Raw genomic sequence first — 27181 nt, 5'->3', positions numbered from 1 at the left:
ATGAGGAAGCAAGGCTTAGGATAGATGACAAAGAGAATGGTTATTCAATAATAAAAAGGTCTTAAAATAATTTTTGAACATGAAGACCTAGGTAATAAATCACAGCTTTGAAGAAAAGGGAATGTAGCAGTAGTGTGTCACAATTTGTCATAGAACTGGCCATATAGTCTCTCTGTATCTTTGTTGTGGACCCACTGACTCCACTCACCTTGATCTTCTGCCATCTTGACGCTGTAATCCTGCATCCCCAGCTCATTAGCTATGACCCTCGATGGTCCCCTTTGGTCCCCTCTCTCACCATTATCTGTGACTTCTTCCCAGGGACACTTCTCACATTCTGGTTTAAAAATAGCTGTGGTTGCCTATTCCTTATTACATGAAGCTAGATTCATCCAGCTGGGTTTCAGAGCTGTAGAGAACATGGCCCCACCTTATGCCCTCTTGTCTTCATTATATTATGCTCACCCCTACCTCTTTCTTTGCTCAAGTAATGCAGGTATCATCTGCTAATTCTTGTTCTGATAGTTCTTCGAGGGCTCTAAAGCCACACAGCGATTCTCTGAGTCTTATGGCCTCTTTATAAGCCTGATACTAGGAACCTCCCCAGTCAGCACTTCCGTTAACTTTCTACACCTGTTTCCTAACTGGATTGTGCACACAACTTGAAGACAAAGACTAATAGTATGATGGTATTTTATATTTTTTCAAAACCCCTGTACAATTTGGGACATCATTCACAACTCCGGATTCACGGATACATGATTCCATCTCCTCTTCTGTCCCAAGTCTTCATCTAATTTTCATGCCCCACCTCATATACTCTAAATCATGAAAGGAAAGAAACACGGCAAGTTAGAAGGAATTCCCCTGAAAGGCCAACAATAAACAGAAGCCACTGAAAGCCCCTTTGAGAGAGAACCAAGAGAAGGTTGAAGAGAAACACGGCTGACCTCACGGCGGTTCCTAACCAGTGTTCCAAGGTAAGCTTTTGAGCCGCCCTTTGGGGGCTGCTCAGGCAGCCAAGGAGGGGCTGGCTCGCTTGCAAACCGAGCTGGTCAGGGAGGGTCTTGGTCCTGTTTTTAAAATGCTCTCCCCAAACCAATTTTGGAAAACGTTTGAGCCTTGAGAAATCTCGTTAATACTAAAAAGAAGATAAAACGGAGAGGCCTCCATTTGAGAGGCTGATGTCATCTATCTTCCCAGGCAAAGGAGCCACTTTTCTTTGTAGAAACCCAGGGTGACATCATCTCTTTACCACATGCCACTTAGCCCTTCCCCTCCGAGCTCCCTGCTGCAGTGTTTGCTTTCTTTGCAAATGTCACTCTCCTCGCTTGCAAAGCTCCTTGACCTTGTGTGTGTGCTGGGATCCATTGCCAAGTGAAAGCAGGCCTCCGGAGGAGCAGGCAGAAGAGAGGAGGGGTGTGCACAGCTGGCTGGGAGGCTTCTATTCACACAGCTTGCGGACCGTCCAATCTGCCCTTCACCAGCCCAGGCGGAGGCCCCCAAGGCCGAATTCAGCCTCTGAACAATGCTGTCAGTGCTGAGTACTGTGAACCGATTAGCCAGGCAGGGAGACTGTGGCTATTCCTTTATTTCCAGGGTGGGACTCTCTTTGAGGGCCTGAATAAAGCCACTGCAGTGTGGCTTCATCTTACTTCTACAGAGCCACTTTGAAAATGGGCCCGCAGAGAAAGCCTGTTCTTAGATCTCTTTTCTCAGAGTAAATAGAAGATTTGTGCAGTTGATAAAGAAGCACATTTGGTAAACAGATTTACCAGTGATCAAAATGAATGAAGTATGCAAGGGTTCTTCCTCAGTAGGAATGTCTAGGAAATGATGCCATTATAGATGCTGAGCTCCCCACAAACACTGTTTATATACCTCTTATGACATAGTTTGAAAAAGAACAAGAGAAAGAAGGCCCTGAGATGTAATGTGATTCTGATAAGGCTAGGCGTTAAAAGCTGCTTTCTCCAGCCAGGTAAGAAATCAGCTCAGGGTCAGCTCTGGCTGAGGGTCCTGAGCCCTCCACCTGATTCTGACAGGGCAGTAATTTAATTGCTTTTCGAAGGCTTTTTTCCTGCTGATGCATTGTACACACTCATGTATGAACTCACAACGCATTCAAGAATAATTTACTGCGCTTGAAAATTGAGAGTTGCGTTCTGAGCTGCACAATGGCGTTTCAGGCAGTGTCAGATGGCACACACCACAGGGGTCCCATAAGATTACATCCCCAAGGGACACTGTAGCCGTCTCAGCTAGGGCAAAGACACTCTGTAATATTCGCTTGTGATGAAATTGGCTAACGACACATTTCTCAGAACATATCCCGAATGTTAAGTGATGCATGACTGCAAGTTTAATGTTTCCGTGTAGTGTAATGAGTCCTACAGTTCACCATGCTTCTTCAACCCTTCAGAATCTTCCCCTAAACTCATTTTTTTATGAAGCATGAAGGGTGCACATAAAGAAAGAGGATGTGGCCCATACGACTGCCTGTGTCTTTGCCTTATGTGACCTGTGTGTTTTAACCAGCTCTCAGCTCTCCAACCTCCTTGAGGGCTGCAGCCTGTAGACTCCATTCCAGCCACTGTGGACTTGGGTCCTCTCCCTCCTCCGATCACAAGGTCCTTTACCTGGAATCCTTTTCTTTCTCCTATTTTTGCCCTAAGGTCCTATTCTCATGGAAGGTTTCCCTGACTTCTTGCCCAGCCCAGGTTGGATCTCTTTCTGTGTGACATTTATCACAATTTTGATTGTCTCTTTATATGTTTATTTGCCAGATGGCCACTTCTCCCATTATCTTGTAAGCTCTGTGAGAGTAGGAACCATGATGACTGGTAAAAGTTATTTTGCGTCCCCAGCCCTGGGAGACTACCTGACACAAAACAGCTCTTTAATACCCAATGCATAAATGGATGAATGCTGGCTCACAATCTATATCTTCAGTGTATTTTCCACGGCTAAGCAATGGGGGCACCTTACCATGGAAGACCTCCTAGATCCTTGTCTTCTCTGTTGAAGCCTGTTCTAAGGCTCTTTCATGTTACAGATATAGGTCAGATGCAGAGCATAAGCTCTGCTCGTGGCATTATATAACTATAACATATCATAGCTACTTTTACATATCTCTAACTACTGACAATCTCCCTCCTGTAGACCCTTCCCAAATATCATTCATACATATACTGTGGGCAACACAGTTTTAAATTTTCTCTCCAAATTCTGCTCCCAATTGGCAAAATGTTGTTGCATAACTGGCTCCAAACTCAGCAAGTTTTCAGTAATAGCGGGAAAGTTTGGAAACAGTAGACAGAAAATGAGAATAGACAGAGAATGCCTTTGACTCTCCCAAAAGAAGCCAGATTGCAAGTAGAATTGATAGAAAAAAAATTTTCCCAACAAAAACTCAGAGCTTTCACCAGAGGGTTTGGAACGTTGGCTGGAAGAACCCGGTGATACAGTAACCTGAGTGTGATCAATAATGACCATTCAGTTGAGCTCCTTAGGGTGGCTGTGGGCTGTATGGCTAGAATAGCCAGAGTGGGGGAGTGGGGGTGCCCTGGAATAGAAAGATACAACCAGAAAAACCGTTGCTCCTGACACTCTCTTCATCCTGACTGCAAGACTGAATTATTTAGCACTACACAACCACAAATTAGTTGAATCCTGTCTGTGGGACATGGAACCGAAGCAACAGGTATTCTTCTAACCTTCCAGAAAATTCCATTTGGAGTCTTGGGCCAAAGACCATCTTCTAGTGCCTGGAGCCCAAGTCTCCCGGTTAGCACTTCCTAGCTTTCACCTTTGTATCCCTAGGGAAGTTTTTTTTCCCTTTTGGGTCTTTGAAGCGGTAAGGTTTTCTCTTGCAGGGTACCCAACTGCTATTGTTCTGCTGCAGTGAACGCTGTGACAACAATGTGAGTTGTGCATCTAAGAAGGATTCTCTAGTTCGCAGGGATATTGCCTTTCTACCAGTTTCTTTCTCCAGACTTAACACCTATTCTTGCCGTGTTCCTCAGAGTGAAGTCCCAGAGCAGCACCACCAACCTCCACTGAGAACACGTTAGAGTTACAGATTCACAGGTCTCACTCCAAACCCCTGGGTCAGAATCTTCCTTTGCAAGAGATTCCAGTGAGGGACTGGGGCGGAGCTCAGTGCTGGAGCACATGATTAGCATGCATGAGGTCCTGTGTTTAATCCCCAGCACCTCAGAAGGAAAAAAAAAGAGAGACCCCAGTACAGCAGTTCTGTACATATGAACAACCGAGAAAGCCTTCTGCTCTGGAGACTCACTATAGCCCTTGGAAATCCAGGCTATTTTCTGGGATTTTCCTATCCTTCCTATGGCTTTTCAGGGTTCCTCTACTTTACTTAGAATGCTATCTGTAGCTCACAGAAGAACAGATGTGGACTGTAACTGTTTATATCTAGATTTCTCCCCAAGCCTTATGTGCTCCTAAGCGGGGCTTTGGGAAGGTGACTGGATCATGGGGGCGTGATAATTATCAGTGGATCAGTGCACTGCAGAGTTTGTAGTTAAATGTGATGTTGAGAGGTGAAGTTGGGTCAGAGGAGGTGGTCGTTGAGGTGTGGCCTAAAAGGGTTTATCTCTTCCCCACTGTTCCCCTTACTCTCTCTACTTCCTGTCCTCCATGCCTTGAGCTGCTTTCCTCCACCAGACCTCTCTTCCTTGGAATCAGCTGACTATGGACTGAACCTGTAAGAACTGTGAGCCAAGATAAACCTTTCCTTCTTTAAGTTGTGGGTGTTGGGTCTCTGTGATGAGAAAGTAACTGAGACATGGAGTACAGTACAGAGATGATTCAGCCCAAACTTTTGCATTATCGGATCAATGAGTGTACTGCTGCAAGATTAAATCTACTTTCCTAATGAAGAGGAAGGTTCAAAGTTTCCTCAAAGTTAATTATCATAGCTCACTTACTTTGGGAATTCTTAATCTATAATCATCTAAGTTTGAAGTTGTAAGTAGCTCTGTTGATTACCATAGAATATTTTTTAAATACGGAGAACCCTACATGTATATTTCAGTGTAAATATACTCAGTCTCCAGTTCATAACCTCAGAACATCTAACACTGTTGAGTACATACAGATGGTCCCCAAATTATCAAAGTTAGACTTTGAACTTTTGACTACATGGCATAAAAGTACCAACAATGGTATAAAAGTGATAAGCATTTTGACTACTTTGGATTTTGAATTTCTTCAATGCTTTTTTGCCCATCTAATATTATAGGCTAAAGTGAATATTTTGAGTATGTTTAAGGTAGCCCAGGTTAAGCCATTTGCTCAGTAGAATAGATGTATTAAATGCATTTTTGAATAGTGATATTTTCAGTTTACAATGGACTTGTTAGAATATTATCCCATTGTAAATCAATAGAGCTATGGGGCTGGGGATATAGCTCAGCAGCACAAGTGCCTGCCTAGCAAGTGCAAGGTCCTGAGTTTGATTCCCAGTACCAAAAAAATAAAAATAAAATAGAATAAATTAGTTACATCTTCCTTTTGGCTGGGTATGGTGGTACACGCCTGTAATCCCAGCACTTGAGAGGCTGAGACAGGAGGATTTTTGTGAGTTTGAAACCAGCGTGGGCTACACAGTGAGCTCAAGGCCAGCCTGAACTGCATAGTGAGACCCTGTCTCAAAAAGACAAAAAGACAATAGAGTTATGGCCTGACAAATGAGACTCTACAATAGGGCAATTCTGCATAGTGCTGAGATTCATATGGGTGCACTATACTATCAACAACCCTTAAAGAGTCAACCCTGGCCTGTATGTGTGTTAACTTTGCTTGGATTATCTCCAGTTTGAGAGTAGCATCATAGTCTAGAGGACTGTGCTTGCTTCCTGAGTTACCACTGAAACTCCACTTCTCTTTCCAGTGGACTGAAGTGTACCAGTGTGCTCTAACAGTTGGGTGGGGAACTGCTGCTCTGACAGGCAGAAGATTACATTTTTCAGGGCTGAATCAACCTTGGGCAATGACTCACGAACTCCAGTCACCAGGGAAAAACAGGTTTCTGAGCCTACCTTGAGAGTTTTTGATTCACTGGGTCTGGGGTGGGGCCAAGAGTTTGTATTTCTAGCAAGCTCCTGGTGCTTTTGCTGCTGCTCTTGAGAATCATTGCTCTGGGAGTCTCTACCTGTTGATCGGCCCACAGGCGGTAAACCTTGAAGTCTCAGGCCTCTTGGTGAAAATAACTTTTCATCTACAGGGGAATGATGATCTCCACCTGCTTCCTGAATCACCAGTTTCAAGATGGGTTCCAATGCGTATACTCTTTGGCAGGTACAATGCGTTTGTCTGGATTCATATATTCAGCTTACATTCTCTGCTCCTGATCTTCTCTCAGCCCCATCTTTCCCTGATCTCTCTCACTGGCTCCCAGTCTTTTTTCGTCAATGGATCCCTATAGTTCATTTTTTCTGTAATGTCAAGGTGAGCCTTGACTCTCATCCTACTCCATGGCACCTGAATGTCACCCATACCATTTTGCAACATGAAACAGTCCTATTTGTTTGTTACACCTGGATGTGAGTCTTTATCCTGAGTGATTTCATTGTTTCCTTCTCTCTCTGATGCAATTGCTCTCTGCATCTATTTAAGCACTTGCCCAAATTCTTTCCACTTTGACTCCGCCTTCTCTCACCTCCCCTTTTATCATCCCCCACCCCACAGTAAGATTTAACGCTTCACTTCCTACTAATGTCTAAAGAAAATTTCTAAAGCCTAGCACTAAATTACTTGGTGTCATTATTTGCCGATGGCACTGATCCCAAGGATGGAATTGGGAAGGGAACAATTCTTGGACAAATAGCAACTGAAACACAAGGGAGATGAGCGCACGGCTTACCGTGAACCAGCCACTGCAGCTGAAATCCTTTCTCACGGTGGCCAACTCCGTCAGTGTGGAACAGCACTTGAAGCTTGGAGTTCCTGGTACTCCCCGACGGGGGCATATCGGTGCCGCAGTAGCGCCCAATCCGATTCGGGCCATCATAGAGCTGAAACGAGAGAGAAACTTCCCAATGTAAGAGCAATTCACAGGATTTTTTTCAAAGAAAAAGATATGTCTGCTCATATAGAAAATACTGTTCCCTGGTCCAAACGCTAGAGGTACATCTGCAGAGAGGAGTTGAATACAGGAGGGTTAATACAAAAATTAACAAATAGGTAATTGCATTAAGAGGGATTGAGAGATGAATCTGATTTCTAAGGCCCATAAGTTTGGACACCCAGCTACTAATTTCTATATTTTATGTTAGCCTAGCAATTTGAAAGTATAATTCAGGTACAGGAAAGGAGAATGGCTGCCTTCAGATAGTAATGAGCTTAGGAGATGTTCAATGAATAGCACTTATTATAATTCTGAGAGGTGATACGTTAAATAAATACTCACCATAAAATCAGACATTAGAATGGTATGGAAAAAAGAAAATACAAAGTTAATACCACTGAGGATAAATACTCAATATTTTGTTAGTACCAGAAATTTCTTTTGTTGACATCTTTTTCATCTGTGTGTGACACACACATTTGTGCAGGTATGTACGTATATAAATTTGGGCTACATGTTTAATTTCTTCCTTGCTTTTCTCTAAACATGTTATGAAGTAGTCTGTGTAAACATTTTTTAATGAGTACAGAGTGCTTTGTTAGCATTATAATTCTACTGTTGTTCATTTATGGCATTTATAATTTTTTTCCAGTATTTGTTTCATATTTAAGCTTTTTCTTTACAAAAATTCCAATGAAGGGAATTAATCAGAGCATAATCTTTTGTGGCTCTTGATACAATATCATTGCATTTCTTCATTTTTAGGGGGTGCTAGGGATTGAACCCAGCACCTTACATATGCTGGACCAGCACTCTACCACTGAGCTACTTCCCCAGTAGTATTAAATTTATAACCAGAAAGTTTGTACCAAGATATTTCATTGGTAAATTGGCAAATTACAGGCATGTTTCCTTTCCAGTATAACTTTCTCAGTTATGATTGCTATTATATTTACAACTGGTGCCAATAGTGAAAAGTGTATTTTCTTTTTGTAATTGTTTTAATTTGTGTTACATTGGATGCTTTGAAACATTGAGACTAGGGTGTTTTTCTTTTTTGTGTTTTTTGTTCTTCATGTTTAATGGGCATTTACGTGTCTTCCTTTGAGATTTTTCTGCTTAGGTCTTTGCCCATTTTTCCAAGAAGTATTTCTACAACCTGTTGTGTGTCATTTAATAATTTCATCAGACAGCTACCCTCAAATTAAAAATTGTAAAAAAAGTAAGAAAACTTCTCTATTGTCTCTCTTCACTTGGGGAAGGTAATGGCAATCCCTAAAGACTGGCTTCCTTGGGAGCCAGGCTATTATATATTCTCTGCTTCCTCTCCATGTCCACACAGAGCGCTTTGTTCCGGTGACCCTCGGGATGAGCTGCCTGTGACAATAAAATGGGAAATATCTAATGGACACACGGACTTCCTCGACCGTTCTCACAGAGATTGTACGTGAGTTTGCAGGTATCTGTGGGAAAATATATAACATGAATTCAATAAGTTGCAAATGGACCAAATTTTTTCAGTTGCAGAAATGTTAAGATATAAAACATTGCTTGAAGCATACTGGTTTGACTATGGAAAATGATAACCCAATTTTATAAAGTACCTTCTTCCCTGGAGCCTTTGCTGATCTCCATAGTGAGGCACAGATTAGTTTTCCTTTGAAATCTTTCAGCTCCCAATTTGTACCTCTTTTGTGCAAGTGATCACACCCTCTGGTATTCTGGTTGTAGGCACAGAGCTTATGGGCTTTAGGGACTGTGAGTTCTTAGGGTACTGTGTCTGCCTAGGGCAGATTTGATGAGGTCAGTTTCCAGTGCCTCCCTGATGAATGAACACGGGTGTTTCCCCCAAACTGCATTTATTTTAAGGATTTGATCTGTACTAGTACTTGAACCCTATATAGTTAGATAGACATTAAAATCACACAGTCCTACATTTCATTTTAGGTGGTAAAGTGGGTGGATCCTTTACAGCTGTCCCCACAAAGGGGAAAAACAGGTGGGGCCTTGTTCCAGGTCGTAATAAATCATGGATTTCTAAATCTTAGCCTGTCTTGTGGTGCTCTTGTATTGGCTGCTTATCAGGGCACCGAGGCTCACAAGATTTCAGGCAAGATCAGCGGAGATGTCAAAGCAGAACACCAGAGTCCATTATATAATTCATTCATCCTTCTGCACTAAACCTAAGCTTTTAAGCAAATGAATAAAAATGAGCTTTATCTTTCAGGCATGTGACTTCTGCTTCCTTAAAAAAAATTGCATTAAAAAAAGTGTGTGTTTCCTGTCAGGTTTCTAATATTTTGCACATTTGTCAGAAGCCATAGTGAGGAAAGGATAATGACAGAAAGGAAGAAAAAACAGCCGAAGAAGGAACACAAACAATAGCCCTGCACCGCAGGTCTCAGGCCCCACCCTCTATGCCTGGTGGAGTTGGGGGCGGAGGAGGTGACTACTGAGATCTGTGCTCCTAAACCACCAGTCACCGAAGGAGAACTCAGTGTACGAGTTTTAAATAATTCTGTTCCATGAAGTTCACTTTGGAACCAAATGCAAAAATAAACATCCTCTTCCCAAGTAGAGACATAATAAGCAAGAAAATGTTCTCCTATCCTGTGTGTGTGTGTGTGTGTGTGTGTGTGTGTGGGTGTGTGTGTTCCTGGGAATCCAGCACAGGGCTTCCAGCATGCTAGGCAAGTACTCTACCACTAAGCTACCTTCCCAGGCCCCTCATTCCTAACTTTGTAGTTTAGTGACCAAAGCTGAAATTATTTCATCTTTATCTAACAGAACTCAAGGTAAGATTTCTCTATAGCCTTAAACCACTTACAAAGTCCTGGGTATCAAGCCGAGGAGACATACAGTATTTTCATTATACACAAGGAGGTGAACAATACACATAGACTTTTCCCCTCCCTGTTCAGCAAGGTTAAAGGATGTGGCATTGTCGCATGGTTTAGAGGGGATTTGTTTCCTTTCCTTCCGATGGGATTGCTTCATTGAAGGGGAGCCCTGAGCCCACCCTTTCAGTGGTCTCAAATAACACATTGTGAATGAGAAGGGGAGCTGGAGGAGAGGCGGTGGGGTTGGGGGGCATGCTGATGAATGACAATTAGTTTCCTTTTGCCTTTGGAGGGGAGGGAATGATATACTGAAATAGACATCAGATAGACATTTTTGAAACTGCTTCAATGTAATGGCAAATACATTAATGGGTCAATTAGTACAGGACAGTGCCTCCACAAGAAAAAAAAGTCCCTCATACTCTCAGTTTTACGTCTTTTTAACATTTACATTTAATTAAATCTGTTTTTTTTTTTTTTTGTTTATAGTCACACAGATGGCTAACGTCACCTCTACAATTCATTCCCGCGTACATTTACCACACAAAAAGTAGCAGTCATTTTTCAAAGTACACAAAGACGTGTTACCATGGAAACCGGTTGGTGTCTGGCTGCTTCTGATTCTGTTTTCAGAGCCCGGTGTTAACCACAGGATGTTCCAGCTGTGACTCACTGCCACTACCAGCGGGCTTGCCAGCATGGACTGGGTAAAAGTGTGGTCTCGGCTGCTTTCAGAGAGGCAGAGATCTGCTCTGAGCGAGCAACAGATCTTAGTTCATTTAAAACAAAGTAGTAGCATCCAAACATGAAACGTTGGAGACTCTCACCTTGAACATACAGATATAATTTATGTGCCTGTGTTTGGAGAAACGTTTTTAAAACTTAAAATTATGTTTCCATTTTCAAATCGGCCATTACATTTGTCTTCCCATGTGGAAATCTGTACATTACAAAACTTCATGGATAAAATCTTTACAGTCATTCTCTTAAAAAGTCTACTACTTATTTAAGATTTTTGTGGTTTGGGTCCTCCTCAACACCAGCCAGACCCAAAATATTGCACTAACTCTTAGGACATACAAAGAGGAAGGAAATCTCTTCCTAAGCCACATTCACCAGTGTGTACAAACTTCCTCTGCACGGGTTGGACACAAAGAGTTCATCAGACTATCAGTGACTTCGGACTCCAAAGGCAATGTGAAATGATCGTGGTGGACTCCTCCATATTAAGGTCCCATACAAGATGGAAGATATAAAATTGAAGACACCTAAAGTATGGTCAGTCACTGACGGAGAGAGTCCAACTTTTTGCAAGATTAAGGGCTGGTTTGGTTTGGTTTGGTTTCAAGATAGGATCTTTGTTGCCCCGGCTGGCTTTGGATTCGTGGGCTAAAGAGATTCTCACACCTCAGATTCCCCAGTAGCTGGGACAATAGACATGAACACTGTGCCTGGTTAGACCATGGGTTTTTAGGTATTTAGGAATCACCAGAAGTCATGTTCTAAGGGACCAGGGACCCAGGCCCATCTAAGATGCACCTCAACCTGTTCACTGTATAGGAGTCAACTTTACACACTCTAAAAACAAAAATGAACCTTTCCAGTGTCTCTTTGTTGCTAAGCTGTTTTATGACTCTGAACATTTGTAACTATGACAAATAAGAATTATAATTAAATTGTCTCATATGAGTGGGGGATGAATGGATTGACTTTTCTAAGTCTACTTTAGAGTTGTAATGAGCTACAACAACTAAAATCAGCCCTTTCCATTTCAGATTGCCGCCAAATTCATACATTTTTCTAATTTTTTTCTCATTTCCTAAGTTTTTCTGGAAGGGAATTCTTTTTTCCAGTAGTGAAATATTAATTTTAAAACTTAAACATAGTTTATATAGAGGAAACAAAGCAAGAATTTCTTTTGAATGATATCCTAAAATACTAGCAACTTCTGGGAAAAAATTTGGCCCACTGACTGTTACAGACCTTCGAAATTTTCAAAGAAAACCTGAACTCTTAGCGTTAAATGTATAATTGACATAACTTATCAATTGTGAGGAAGAATTTCAGGCTCAGCGGAAATCCCCTATTTTTGTAGAGAACAAAAATTCTAGTCGAGGCAAAGAAGCTGGTTAAGTGTGTGAGAAGTAAATTCGATGAGATCTGAGAAAACCTTTTTGAAGTTAGCATCAGTGATTGAAGATTGCATCTCAAATAAAAGCTACAGCATCATTTTCTCGTAGGGATGTAGTATATAGCCAGCCTCCAGTTTCACAGTGTAGCTCTAGACTTTTCTTTGAACACAGTCCTGTGAAAATTACTTCACTTCTCCAAGCTAAACTTTCTTTATTAAACTGGTGTCACAAAGTTACTTATCTCATAAGTTTTTAAGGAAGGAGACAAACTATGTAACAGTTTTAGTAGAAGGCCTGGCATGTAGGATACACCCAGAATGTTATTCTGACTTTTGGTGAGAGGTAAAGGGAACCAATAATTTTCCAAAGAAACCTCCTCAAGCTAGCCTTGAGAAGAGGCGTATGAGAATACGGGGAACTGAGACTGACTCAGGCAAAACATTTCAGAGGCGTGATCATTACCAGGGCAGACTCATGTGGGAAGCAATGAATCAAGGGAGAAGTTGGGTAGCCCTTGCAGAGTGTTGCTATGGCAACCAGATGTTGTGTGGAGCGGGAGGGAGGCCATGCCAGATGCAGAGCCTGACGCAAATCACCCTGGGCGGGGTGGAGGTGAGCGTGGTGTGTATGTTGGAGGCTGGGAGAGGATGCTGGATGGTGGCAGGGCAGGCAGCAAGGAGAATGGGGAATCAAGAGCTGCCTAGGCTGCCGTGGTCACTGGATAAGCAAGATCCACCGACTGGTAAGAAAAGTGGCCAAGGCGCAAAGTGAAAAGTGGATTTTCCCGGTGCAGCCTCCTCTCCCCTTGCTGTTTTCTTGTTTTGTTTGTTTTTGTTTTTGTGGTACCAGGAATCAAACTCATGACCTCACACCTGCCCGGCAGATGCTGTGCGGCTGAGCTATGTGCCCAGCCTCCCCCACCCCTTGCTGTTCCAACAGCTGCTCAGCCCCTGGTACTAAAGTTGTGGAAACTGAGAAATTCTTGCAGTGCCTGCTCAGATCTTCCTCTGCCTGAGAAACTACCACAGCAGGATCTGTGGAGCTGAGCTGACTCATGAGAGGTTTGGTTTTTTTTAATCTTTAATCTCCTGCAGCACTGGGGATTGAAATTTTCTTTGCACAGAAAAAGCAAGTACTCTACCACTGAGCTACATCCCACCTCCAGGGTCGTTACTGAGCCTGTTGTTGTTGACATTTATGCACGTGACTTAGTAAACGTGGAGTGTTCCTGTTTCACCTAAAATATTAAGGGCTTTGAAATGTTCCTGTAACAGCAGCAGAAACTGTCAAACATAAATCACAGTGTGGATGAGAAGAAAACCCCAAGGGGATAAATATATTAAAAAGAAATGCAGTGTGAAAATTATGCAGAAGGGGAAGAGTAAGGCTTATGAGAGTGTGATGACCCAAGGGGGTTCTATGGCGACCCCCCAGAGCCTGGGATGTCTCCCGACAGCTGGACACAAGCCTCTTACCACACACACACCAAATGGTCTACGTGCTTCTTCCCCCTCACAGGAAAAGCCACCCTGCCATGTGCTTACGGGGTGGGGCAGGAAATGTGAAATATCCATCTAGAATGAAGAACTACTCATAATGCTGGCCTTGCATGAGAGAAAGAAACCTTGGAAAGAAACACATTCCGGGTGACTGTGTGTCACTCTGAATTGGAGGTCTGGCTCCCGGCAGACCGTAGAGCTGTCTTTCTGCATGGTGGCTAGTTGATATTCGCTGTTACTAATGCACTGACATTTCTGTTTCTGCTCTCTATATTATTCATATTAGATGCTATGAAGGCTGATTTTGGCTTTTCTTTTTTCTTCTAAAAATTACTTCCTGATGGTAAATGTTTGTCAAAGATGGGATATAGCTGCAGAGATGTTTGTCTCAGTGTTGTTTACAATAGTAAAAATCAGAAAGATTCTGAATGCTCCACAGCTGGAACTAGCAGTGCATGCTGATAATGGAACACGTGATGCTGAAAACATGTGACATGCGGCCTAACAAGTAAGTGAGGAAATATCTATGCACTATTGTTTGGTAGGAAAAAAGTCATTACAGGACGGAATGTACAGTGGGCCGGGGATGTAGCTCAGTGGCACAAGCTCCTGCCTGGCAAGCGCAAGGTCCTGAGTTCGATTCCTGGTACCAAAAAACAAAGAAAAAAAAGGATAGAATGTACAGAATAATCTCCTTTGAATATTAAAATAAATGTATAAGTAGAAATAATAGGAAGTAGTAAAAATGTTAGTAGTAGTGATGTAATTTAGGTTCTTTTTATTTCACCTAGTTTTTCCTTGTTCCTTATGTGCTCCTTTCTAGCCAAGTAATTCTATTTTTAGAGCATTATCTTTGAGGACCTATTGACATGATGATATAAATACGTACTGATAACGGTTTTTCAATCTTAAGATTTCATACCCTTTGAAGCTTCCAGGTACCCAGCTGACCTATTACAAATATTAGATTCCCTGTCTCCATAGTCTCTCTTTTTTTTTTTTTCCTGGTACCGGGAATCGAACTCATGACCTAGCGCTTGCCAGGCAAGCGCTATGCCACTGAGCTAAATCCCCAGCCCCTCCATAATCTCTTGTAAGTGGCTCAGAATCATGCATAAACCATAGTTCTCTGCGGTGTGATTACAGAAGGTGACTTACTCCAGTGCTAATTTGAAATCATTTCGTCCTTAATGTTTCCTTTATTATTGTAGCTAGCTTTTTTTATTAATGATTAGACTACTCCTTTATAAAAAATAATTGCTGTAGACATTGAAGGGCCAAAGACCTGATAGAAATATAAGTTCTGATGGTCACTGATGGACCAGTAAGTGCCAAATTCCCTCTCCAGTGGTAAATGGCAGGCTTGGAAAGCCAGGGGCTGTCTCCAGTGGAGACACATGTTAAATTCCACCCCTCATCTACCAAATGACCTAGCGCAGTGAGACACTCAAGATTATATTACTGTCATTCTGCCACTTGAGAGCCTCACCGTCTACTGAGATGGACTTAGGGACAGAGAAGAATCTGACTCAGAGAACAGGAGTTCTTGAACCTCAACCTAAAGTTAGGAGGGATCTAAATTTCCATCAGTAATGCTCTTCCCCAAGTCAACAAGAGAAGTATACAGTGCAAATAATAGTAAATAAATACTAGTGTGGAAACTGAAGGATAAAGATGTAACTTTAAAATAAAGTTTTAGGACAGGTGTGGTGGTGCATGCCTGTAATCCCAGCACTTGGGAGGCTGAGGCAGGAGGATCATCGCAAGTTCGAGACCAGCTTGGGCTACAAAGTAAGCTCAAGGCCCACCTGAACTGCATAGGAAGACTCTGTCTCAAAAAGACACACAAAAAATGTTTTAAACTGGGTGCAGGGGTACACATTGGTAATCCCAGCACTTGGGAGGCTGAATCAGGAGGATGTTTGAGTCTTGACTAGGCAATTTAGCCAGATCCTGGCTCAAAATGAATAAAAAGGGGTGGAAATGTAGCTCAGTATCCAGTGCCAAAAAAAATTTTTTTTCCTAAAAGTTGAAAGCCTTTCCCATTTTAAAAATATAGAAAATCAAGATAGCTAACCCAAACCCCCCAGTATGATCACCAATATTTAAAACTCAGCATTATAATCAATGCATTCTTTTTTATTTTAAAAAAAAGAGAAATGATAAAAACAATGGTATAAAATTTCAAAAACGAGATTGTGGGAGAGTGACCCTATTCAGTACAGCGTTCTTATCCACACCAGGACCAGCTGCAAGTGTGGACGAGGCCTTGCGTGCGTTTGCTGCCCTTGCCCAGTCTGAGGAAGAAAGCAGGTGAGGACAACCAGGAGAGAAGGTGCAGACAGGACAGTGTAGCAGTTTTACTGGTTCACAGCGTGGAAAGGGTGGTGGGTTTGCCCGGTATTCACCCTGATCCTGATCTTCAATTTGAAAGAGTCCTGAGAGCAGAAACAGAGTTTGTTTCCCATCCCAGAGCCACAGCTCCCTTTTGAAGGCTATTTTTGCCTAATTAACTGCAGCAAACTAACGAAGTCACATGAAAACTCTTCATGGTGAGGAGTGGTCAGAAAAGATCTCTGTTTCTTTTTGAAAAAGGATGAGATTTTGATCACAGTGAAATAACATTTCTCCTTTGAGTTTTTTTTTGAATAAAAGAAAATCTCATTTCACTCAGGTACATTTGGAGCCCAGATTTCTCATAAAATTCTTGCCATGCTTAACAACACTACACAGGTTTATCTTAATTAACTAATGCGTACATCTCATATGACACTTCTTTTGAACGCAGTCAAGACACAAACTGAATTGTTTGATAGATGCCACTCTTTATGCATAGTTTTGAGTAGCAGACTTATAGCAGCTTCTCTCTGAGCTCTAAACCAGTTGCCAAAGACCTAGAAGCTAACGCTGCAGACAGTTCTGGGAAGCATGACAAATCTGCCCAGGAAGCATGGAAGGAAGGGCCATGAGGATGAATGTGAGCTCAGACACATTACTGCTAAGCCATAAAATCTCTCTGGCTTCTCTGCATTTCTCCGAGGTGCAAATTTTAACTGCCATACTTCCTAGAGTCAGGCTGAGACCCGCTGTGGCTTTTCTAAGAAAACTGGGGATTAGGGGATGGGGACGCTGACACCGGGCCACTCTAGTTAATCTGTGCTCATCACAGTTGGGAAGGCTGTTTTGGTAGTCATAGGCTTTTATTTACCACAAAATCCTTTAGTGAGAAAAAAAAAATAATCCATACAATCATCTTTATGTTAAAATAATAATAAATAGTATTTATGAACACTTATTTTCCTGGGCAGTATTCTATGTTAAAATCCCCAGCAACTCTGTAATGTAAGTAATGTTGCTATTTCCATCGAGAGTTATGGAAACTATAGGTTTAGTGATTCTTTTTGAGGTTTAGTAATCCTTTTAGGGCTCACTATGCTGCCCAGGCAGGCCTTCAAATTATGATCCTCCTGCTTCAGCCTCCCCAGTAGCAAGGATTATATGTGCATGCCACTGTGAACTCAATATTTTGAAAGATATCAACTACTCAAGAAAAGTATTTCAGGTTTCTTTATTGATTTTTTTTTTAAAAAAAGAATGGTTAAAGTATAACAAGAAGGCCTATTCTCTGTAATGAACAGTAGGAAATAACAAAAACAGTTTTTAAAGTTGCAGCAAAAATACCTAAAACATTTTTTAGTGAGTGGAATCAATATTTTGTTCATTGAGTTTAACAGAGAATTCAAAAAAAATTAAGTGGATTAAAACATGACTTATTTCTGTTTTTTTGTTTTTTTTTTTTTTTTTTTTTGTAGTGGGGATTAAACCCAGGGTCTAGTTGTGTTGTTAAGGCTGGCTTTAAACTTCCAAACCTCCTGCCTCAGCATCCCAGGTACGTGGAATTACAGGCATGTACCACCATGGCTGGCTAAAATGGTGGTTCTGTTAGTTATCATTTACCCTGTGTAGTAAGTGTCAAAATGCATTAAGGAAAGAGGCTACCCACAGAAGGGGACAAGACAGGTACGTTTCTTGTGAATGGAATCACAATTATATCTCGGTCTAGAGAACTGAATGCTCTGTCAGTGTCTCTATATCTTAAGGAGATGCCTCTCTTACATCAGTATCCATGTAAATAACGGCAGCAAACATTCTCATGCATTGGCTATATGCCAAGCTTCATTCTGGTTCTTTATATACATTAGCTCATTTACTTCGATTGCCCTATTTTATAGACTGGGAAAGTGAGGTACACAGAAGCTAACTAAGTGACTTGCTGAAGGTCACAGAGCTCATAAATTATCGAGCCTGGGCTTAAACCCAGGCTGAGTGGCCCCAGGATTTCCTTCTGCATCGATACACTACTGAGCAGGTGTGTAGATGACATAGCAAGATGATAGATTCTGTTAAAAGCCTGGGTGTTGTAAGTCATTCTCTACCAAGGAGCCAGACTAGAGGAACACTAAATCTTTTTACTTAGTATTCCACTGCATTCAGCACACAGAAGAAGCTGGTTTGAGTAATTCTGGCTCTACAGATAACTCACCTCCAGCAACAGAAAGAGCAGCTTCTGGCCCCGTTGTCCACGCTGAGCCACCAAGGACTGGTCCATCATGAATCCAAGACATCTGGAAACTGAGCACCTGTTATGCTGTCATGTGAGCAGCAGTGACAGACGCTACAAACGCAAACATCTGTTTACGCTTCTCTTACTAGAGAGGATGCAAACGCGTTCAAAAGGACAGACAGAACGGATCTTGAAACAGACTCACAGGGGACAGAGAGAAGTCGATGTCCCACCAAGGGGCAAATGCATCGAGTAAAGGAACGGGGAGAGAAAGAAGCGCCTGTGAACCCAAGAAAGTCCAGTTGACAGGGCCCGAGGAGCGGAGATGGCATTTCCGGGAGACAGAGGTTGTTCTGGGGGGAAGCAACTTCCGGAAATGTCCGAGGAACAATCTGAGTGGCCAAGTAGGAGTTTATACGCTGTCTGTGAAACAGTGTGGAGGAAGTGATAAGAAACATTCCTCGAGTACTCAGAATATGCCGGGCATGTGCATTATCCGATTTACTCCAACAACGGCTCTATGAATAGGTGTACTTATTACCCCCTTTTCACAAAAGGAAACCGAGGCAAAGACAAGCTGGACTCCTTGCCCCGCTGGTGAGGAGAAACCAAGCACTGAACCCAGCAACACACCGCCCACACGACCCCGAGCACAGCGACCCCAGCCTCTGTCTCCTCCTGCCTGTGTGACCCCGAGGTGAGCGCTGCTACTCATCTCAGCTCTCCTATGTGTTGAATGAACGTGACAATATTCAATTACTGGAGTACTGTGAGACAGATAATGATATCTGTCAAGGTGCCTACAAGAATGGCCCGCACATGGGAGCCATTTAGTTAACGGAAACAGTACTGTTATTCTCAAAATAAACTTCTTGGGGTTGAAGGAGAGCTTTTCTAATGCCTCACAAACTTTGAAATTATGCTTATTTATGAGCATTGAAATGGAATAAACTTGGAAAATATCGGTAGCATAATGTTCCCCTGAGAATGTTCTATGGAATACAAATATCCAGTAGGTGTTAGTTACTTACGTTCTGGGCAAAGATGAATCTACTTGGAAACTCACCTTTAGTGCCCCCTCCCACAGTGCTTCCTTCCTGGGGGGACCTAGTCTGTGTCCTGGCCATCCCTGCCGGCGGTCCTACAAGGCTGGTGTCATCCCTTCCTTCACTGTGTAACCCCGTGCTCATCCAGTCATTCATCATCTCTGTCAGTTTTGTCTCTGTCAGTTTTATCCCTCAAACTCTTCAACTAACCTTCTTCCTCCATAGTGAGGGCAAAGACAGTATCTCTCTCTCTGTCTATACCTGGCGCTCACCTTACTGATCTCCATAGTGATTTTACCTTTCTCTAATTTATGCTGGTAGCCAGAGTTGCTGTCTTTAGAAATAACAATGTGACCATGATACTTCCTTGCTCATGCCCTCAAGAGACCTCCTGCTGCTGGGAGAGGTCACTGACATTCTTAACCCACCCACAGGGCTCTGCCTGCCCAAGGCCCCCAGGCCCTGGGAGCTCCACGCTTTGGTCAAGTTCTCCAAGACTATTTTCCACAGTGAGCTCTCAAGTTTCCTGATACCTTCGTGCATCTGCTTCTTCAGGGATGCCTTTCTCTAACCCGCTGATGAGGTTGGTCGCCAGTCCGGGGCCGTTTCCTCCAACACTTAACACAGTCTGTGGGTGCATTCTTATGTTATGATACATTAATATCTGTATCCTCCCTGATGACAAGGAAAATCTGATGATAAACAGTTACTTTTCCATGACCCAGGTATGTAAAATACATTCTACTGACTCGACAGATGAATGGACAATGGCTTAGAAGGAGAGTAAGAGTCCAAGAAAGTACTGCAGACAACGCAAAGCAAAACAGCGACCCCTATTTGAATGCGTAATTCAGCATTTCCCAAACTACTAAAACAGAGGTCTCTACCTGTAAGTCATCTATTGGCGCTCATGGCAGATACAGCTATGCCATTGCCCCAAGTTGACTTCCTTTGTCTGGGCTTATTTGGCGCATTTGCCACTATCCCCTTCCGTCTGATCCTTTCGTACCTTTCCACCCCTTCCTCCTTCCCACTTAAGGGAGGCTCCAGTCCTCCTGATGTCAGTGACTTCTGTCAAATGTGTTTCCCTGCAATCTCTTTTGTACTTCATCTCTTGCCACTGATGTCATCCTGTTCACCAGATGTTTGTAGTATTATTTGTTACACATCCATGTCCTCCTTTCAGTTGCAAAATAATTCCTTTTGAATGAAAGAATGGACAGAAAGTGTCGCCAGTGTCTCCAAATCTTTCAGTCCAAGGCCCATGTTTTCCAGGCCTATAGCCTGAGCAACATTTTTTTATACCACAAGGGTGAAACACTGGGCCAGTGTGATGATGTAGTTAGTTGAGGCAATGTGAGCTGTTGCTATGGAGAACTACTAAATCTGTGGATGCTTAGTGCAACCAAGTTTATTCTTCAATCACAGTGGAGTCAAATGCAGGTGTTCTTGGCCTTTTACAGAGAAATTCATGAGCCCAGACAAAGATGTGGTCATGTAGTCTTGGCTGGAGTAGCTGGCTGTCAAAGCTCGAATTACAAGAAACTTAGAGGAAGCCTCTAGAGAGAGGGAGAGAGAGAGGAATGGATGGGAACAGTCAGAGAAGGAATAAACCCTTAAAGGAGAAATGTTGGGGAGTGCCCCAACGCCTTTGGTTCTGGGCTTTTCACGGCTTGTCAGCCTCTCCTGTGTCATGAGATCCCTTGCTCTCCCCGCAATGATCCAAGCATTAATCCTTTTCACATGGCTCAGGCTGAGTGTGTTTAAGACCCTGCGGTCAGGTGCACTAACCAGACCAAGGAAAACCAGGAGCACTGCCAATGGTCTGGGAAAGATCTGTTGTAGAATCTCACAGATGAGAACATTGGTAGTTTTTGAAAAACTTCCAAATCAGACTCTAGAAGTAATTTTCAACATGTATAAAGAAAAATCTGATTGTAATAATGACCACTTCCTTAATGAAATTATGCTACAATTATGCTACAACAACATAAATTTCTCTCTGTAAGAGTGTCAGTGAATAGTAGATCTGAGGACATGCACTCCTGCTCCAAGCAAAGGTGACGAAAGTAGTGAATGTCCATGGCATGTCATTATCAAAAGCACTAGCCCGGTGGCTTGGTGTACCACCTGGCTTTGTCACTGATAATCTTTGCAACCATGGACAACCTGTACCTGCCTCATTTTTCTCAACTTAAATGAGAATGATATTTTCTTCTTTCACAGGTGCTAGGAGGATTACTTAGAAAATAAATAAATACTAGACTACTCAGTAAATATTTGCTACTATTATTACCTAGTTGTTTAAATAGTGCTATCGGCAAAGCACTCACTAGTAGATCCATTTTAACCAAAAAGAATCTATCACTTTACAGTGTTTGAAAGATGTGCCATCTTGTGTGATATTTTTACCCATTATTTTTGGAGAAGCAGTAGGTCAATGGCCAATGACTTTATATGCAAGTGATAATTCTCTGAAACACAATGAATGATTTGGGGGGACTAGGTATGATAGAATTCTCAATTCAGTTAAATATACAGTAATTATTTAACTCAGTTAAATATACAGTAATTTACGAGGAATGCTATCCTTTTAGATTTTCAAACTACAAGCTAAGGTTATAAAGCCATAACATTCATGCAAAAGTAGCCTAGAGATTACAGATCTCCACATAGGTTGATATAACCTGGCTAACAATAAGCCCCATTTAACCTCAACCTATCACATCAGAAGTATTTGAACCAGATAATGTAAAACTAACCCACTTGGCCCTGGCCAGTTTGTGGGAGTGTTGCACCCCGTTCCAGAGGGCCACATTTTAGTTGGCATTGACACACAAGAGAAGCACGCCGCTCATGAAAGCTCATCACATGAGGACCAGTTAGGGAGAGGAAGGAGGCGGCTGGAGAAGAGAAGCCGTGAAAGTCTGGAGAAGAACTAGAGAAAAGCAGCATGGCTGACTGGTTTGCATCAGAGGACTGGATTTATGCTCACCCTCTCCCACTTCCTGCTTCTTCACGCTCTGATCTGGCTCCCGCCACCTCACAAGCACTCTTCACAAAGGCACTCATCTCCAAGGGACCTGACCTCTCTGCACCACCTGGGAGCATCTCCAAGCATCTATTACTGTTTCCTGCCAGTACTTTCTCTTCTTTTGGCTTCTACGACACAATCATCTCCTCCTTTCTCTCTTCACGCTGTACCTGCTCCTTGTTGATCTAGCACCTGCCCTGGGCTTTCTATGCTGATTTTTCACAAATCTATTACTTATTTATATATTCAGTCATCTACTAGAAATCTCCTCTTCCACATGGAGACTCAGGCTCAAAATAAAAATGAGAAAAGTGAAATCAAGTAGTAAAATACAGATAGAATCCTTAAGGTTGATATCCCCGTAATTACATGGAGAATATGGTCTTACTCTTTTAAAAAGTGACTCTTACTCCTTTAAAAAAAATGACCCTCCCTCTAGCTGAATATTTTATATCCAAATTGAATACATTTTATTTTGCCAAGAGAACAAAAAAAAAATTAAATGTTAAATTTACTTACCAATAGGATTCTTACCAACCCACAGCTCTCAGCAAGGTTAGGCAATCTGACCAGTACCTAATCACGCCTTTTATTGTTTTAGTTTTACTAATTTAAAATAACTAAATTCTGGCTCCAGTAATAACCACTCAGTTGGGACTTGGTTAAGTCACTTGAAAAAAAGCTTTAGTTATTAAAATAATAGAAGTCTGATTTTTGTGCCTGTCACTTTTCTCCTCTTACATGGTTATTTATGCTTTTAAAATTTCCATCATAGACCAGCCACTGTAGCTATTGCTCTGGTCTTGCCACTTGGCTTACAGAGATGGAAAAAATCTCCCTCTGGCAACTGTGTCATTCTTTGGAAAGCTTTTCTGAACTTCTGGTTCTTATTTTGTACTTTTGCTGCTTTCACCATCAATGTTGCACAAGAGAAATGGAGTGCTTGTAACATGACAGACACATCATCCACAGAGGTCTCTAATTAGCTGCTCTGCAGTTGTTGGAACAAGCATTCTTATTTGGGTTTTCAAACACTTCCAAAAATTACCTGAGAGCACTTTTTGTTACAGTCGCACCCTCAAATGAATCAAAAGTAGAGTCCAATCCTGCAAATGGTTCATCTTCTTTCCTCCCCATTCTTTCTACCAATTCTTCCTTTAAAGTCTATTTCAAAAGCTTCCTTTTTTCTCTAGCTTTCCCTACTGAACTTTATCAAATCACAACTATCGTGCATTGCAATATTCTGCAAGGTCATGTGTTCAATTTCGGCTGATGCTCAGAGCTGTAGGATTACACTGAATATGTTAGGATTTACCAAAAGACTAGTTGGGAATTACATTCTTTCATATTAAAAATAGCTATCAATAGGCCGATGCTACAGTATGGCTGTGATACTCAATTTAAACTGAATTTAATTACTTAATTGTGTGTGTGTGTGTGTGTGTGTGTGTGTTTGCAGCATGGAAGATTGAACCTAGGGCCTCTCACATGCTAAGCAAAGTGATCTTCTACTGGGTTACATCTCAAACCCTAGTCTTCTTGAACTTTTTAAATGTCCCAATGTATAAGTACCTGAGATACAAAGCTAGTAGGAAACAATTTGTACCTTCAAGAACCCCATAGGCTAAGAATGTGTGAGGATGGTCACAACTGGTAAAAATAGATAAGATCAATTGCTGTTTGCTCTATGAACAAAGGGCTTTGAAAATACTTCTCTGTCCTTTTCTAAAAGGGAAATATGGAAAAATGTCCTAATATCATCTGAGGGGGTACTTGTCACATCAGAAAAGATTTCTAGTGAAAACGTCATATGTAGATTCAAATAGTGTTAACAGTATAGATGAAATAAAGATGGTATAAGACAACTCAAGAAATGATACATTAATGGTGAAAAATAAATGTTAAATCTATGTAAGTAGTTTGAATAAAATTGTTTTCAAAAGTATCAAAGTAGAGGGCTGAGGATATAGCTCAGTGGCACAGAACTTGCCTGGCAAGCACAAGGTCCTGAGTTTAATTCCTAGTACCCCCCAAAAAAGTATAAAAGTAGAAACCAATATATCTAAATTAATATGTTTATGTAATAAGAAATTTTACATATGAATTGATATAACAATATTATTGTAAATAAAATAGGTAGCTGCCGAACTTTTCAATCTACAGGCTTAAAGTTATATATGCAAGTTAGTGACAAAGCATTATTAAATAAAATTTCTTATAATAAAAATAGTTGTCCTAAAAGTCCATATTGCCTAATATCCAAGTGAATTTTATTGTGTAGCATTTCACAGAGAGTTGAAATAAAGATTACTGTGGTCATTTTTTTATAACAAGGAGAAAATTCCATTTTACCAAAAGAAAAATGCACTAAAATAAACCTAAATTTAAAAATAAAAGTGAGAATCAAAAGCATAATACTGAGTACCAAGCAAACTAGGTATTTGTTACGGTTTGTGTTTGGGTGTCCCCACAAAGCCTCATGCGGCCATGGGGCAGGCTTTTAGAGTTTGATTAGGGGTGTGAGAGCCACACCCACCCTGGGGTGGATAGTTTGCATATGTAAGGGAGAGGAAAAGGGTGCTCGAGGCCATTCCTCCCCCATTCCACCCTGGTGTGTGGTTGTTGCTTTTGCTGTGTTCTGTGGACTTGAGCTGTAGCTCTCTGCCACGTGCCTCTCTGCCTTGTAACTTGCCAAGTACAGACTGAAACCTCCACAAACTGTAAGCGAAATAAACCTTTCCTTCCTTAATTTTGGGCATCAGGTATTTTTGTCCCAGCAATGAGAAAAAAGTAACCAAGACAGTATTCTATAAATCCAAGATACTCAAACATCTTTTCTCTCTTACTTATAGAAAGCAAACTTTAAAAACAATAAATAAAATATAGAGATTATCTTTCCACTGTTGGGTAATTTAAATAATAAATGGTCCATCAGTCCATAAGTTACAATGAAACCCAAAAATATAGATAGTTCCTACACTTAGTTTACTGATTTAAATATCTTTAATATTAAAATGATACAGTGAAGGAGACACTGTTCAAGTACCATGGGTAGTTGATGTATTACAGGGCAGGATCTGTAGGCAGTTGATTCTAAAGTGAGTTCTAGTTTGGTTTGTCTACTTGATCTGAAGATGCAATGATTATTGAGCTCCAGAATACTGACCTCTAAGTAATCGGCGGCACAGTTCGTGTGATATTCCAAATCAAATGCTGCGAATGTATAGTTCACGGTGTTGCCTCTTGTTGCTTGGATGGTCCAGTTGCAGCGCTGATTTTTGGAATACGGATTTGGGTAATTTATACTCTCCAGGATGCCATAGGTTTGATTAACTATTACCACATTTTCACATGCTGAGAAAATAACATTGATTGCTAAGAATCACAATCATATATACACATATACATATACATATATGTAATTGCTCCAAAGTGAGAGATTCTCCTTTAAGAAAACATCTAGATTAAAAAACATATAAACATATTTATTTAGTGCAGCAATTTTGTAATGAGTCTCCATTGGGAATAAATGTGAAATAATACTTATGTGAATTCAAACTTTAAGATGCCACCAAATTGATAGCTATGCTAAAATAGGGATCAAATTCCCATGAATTTGTGGACAACAGAATAACTTGGCTCTACTCAGAGAGCAGTCTAATTTTTTTTTTAAATGGAGTGTATTAAATATTCCAGGCTTCCGTTCCTGTAGCTTTAACATTTGGAAGGCAAAAAAAAAAAAAAAAAAAATCTCTGATCTTTGAATTCAACAGTTTGAAAAATATAAAGTCTTTTTATGGATTTGAAGAAGTCTTTCATGTGAATGATAAAAATGCATAACAACATGGTTTTTTGAACATTCAAATATCTGTATGAAATTCACAACAATGGCTCTGTTATCCCTCTAGTTACTCATCAGGAAGTACCAAGAGAATAGAGGAAGCTTCAAAGATTTAAAGTAGAAATGAAAGTCTTTAATTTTGAAGAAAACATTTTCAATCCAGTGGTGTTGTTTTCTTGAGTTGAATTTTCCAGAAAATCATCCTAGGTACCTTTAGCTATGTCTGTTGCCAAATTCGGTCTATCTTAATGATTTAGACAAGGCCTATGTATGCCTTTTGCCAAGTCTTTTCCATATTGTCTTTATGACATGCAATAAAAGAGAATGGGAAAGTATTACATTGAAAGAGTTGTCTCTTAAAAAGATAGTCCTAGTAGACATATTTCTGTAACAACAGAGCTTTCTGAAAGATGGCTAGAGCACCACTGATAAACTTTCATTTGGAAAAATAGGCATTTGATTTATGGCTCTTGAAAATCTCCCTTTGCTGGAGCTGGCTTAAAACTCAAACCATTTCTCTTTAAAAATCCATTAGGAAAAAAAAAATCCATTAGGTCACTGTATTTTCCATAAAGGCTTTCTAAAGCATAGTTTTTTTTTTTAGATAAGTTGATGATTCAGGTAAAATGGAATGATAAATAATATGGTCTGGTCTTGGTTCTCACAAATTACATTATTTACAAACCCTTGATTTTTAAATTGCAAATTTTAGAGAAAATTTGACAAGTTAGCTCTGATTTTACCTTTAAGGACCTGTAATTTACTCCTTCAGTATTATAAAAGACTGAGAGAAAAATAAAACATTTCAAGAATAAGAAGAAAAAGGGAGACCTTTTTAAAAGCAGTCTTATTGTAACCAAAAAACAAATTAGCAAAATGATAAAAATTAAAGAAGTGATTTTTTGTGTTAAAAGCAAACAGCTATCCCTTATAGAACTTGAAAATGGTTTTTTATGAACATGATAATGATGAATTTTTGAAGATGAAAGCTACCAATTAAAACACAGTATTCAAAATTATTTAGAATTCAGCCTAACTCTCAGAGGTAAGTGAATGTGAATCTGCAAATTCATGTTTAAGCAAGACTAAACATTAGTACTCTTTCAACTAATCCAAGGATAATGTGCATTTGGAA

At 40.9% G+C, this 27181-nt stretch overlaps 1 protein-coding gene and 1 long non-coding RNA gene across 3 annotated transcripts in view; one reads left to right on the top strand and one right to left on the bottom strand.

Annotated features, from left to right (window-relative positions):
- The window catches only part of Cubn (cubilin (intrinsic factor-cobalamin receptor)), a 248624-nt gene that overhangs the window by 147902 nt on the left and 73541 nt on the right, over positions 1-27181 (bottom strand). Inside the window, exons 27-28 of the mRNA XM_005386965.1 lie at positions 25372-25559; positions 6887-7037 (exon numbers count right to left, since the gene is read on the bottom strand). Coding sequence (XP_005387022.1) covers positions 6887-7037; positions 25372-25559 — 339 coding nt within the window. The remainder of the gene's footprint in view (positions 1-6886; positions 7038-25371; positions 25560-27181) is intronic.
- LOC106148830 lies at positions 12146-17415 on the top strand. 2 transcript variants are annotated; one of them, XR_001234540.1, is made up of 4 exons: positions 12146-13123; positions 14001-14069; positions 15805-15874; positions 17374-17415. It is a non-coding gene; the product is annotated as an uncharacterized LOC106148830 (long non-coding RNA). The 2 variants fall into 2 exon arrangements; XR_001234539.1 differs by lacking the exon at positions 12146-13123 and having other exon boundaries at positions 13158-14069.

The sequence above is a fragment of the Chinchilla lanigera genome, unplaced genomic scaffold, assembly GCF_000276665.1.
Source record: "Chinchilla lanigera isolate Chin_1 unplaced genomic scaffold, ChiLan1.0 scaffold00028, whole genome shotgun sequence".
NCBI lineage: Eukaryota > Metazoa > Chordata > Mammalia > Rodentia > Chinchillidae > Chinchilla > Chinchilla lanigera.
The sequence above is the reverse complement of the archived record's forward strand: the minus strand, read 5'-3'. Positions and strand labels throughout refer to the sequence as shown.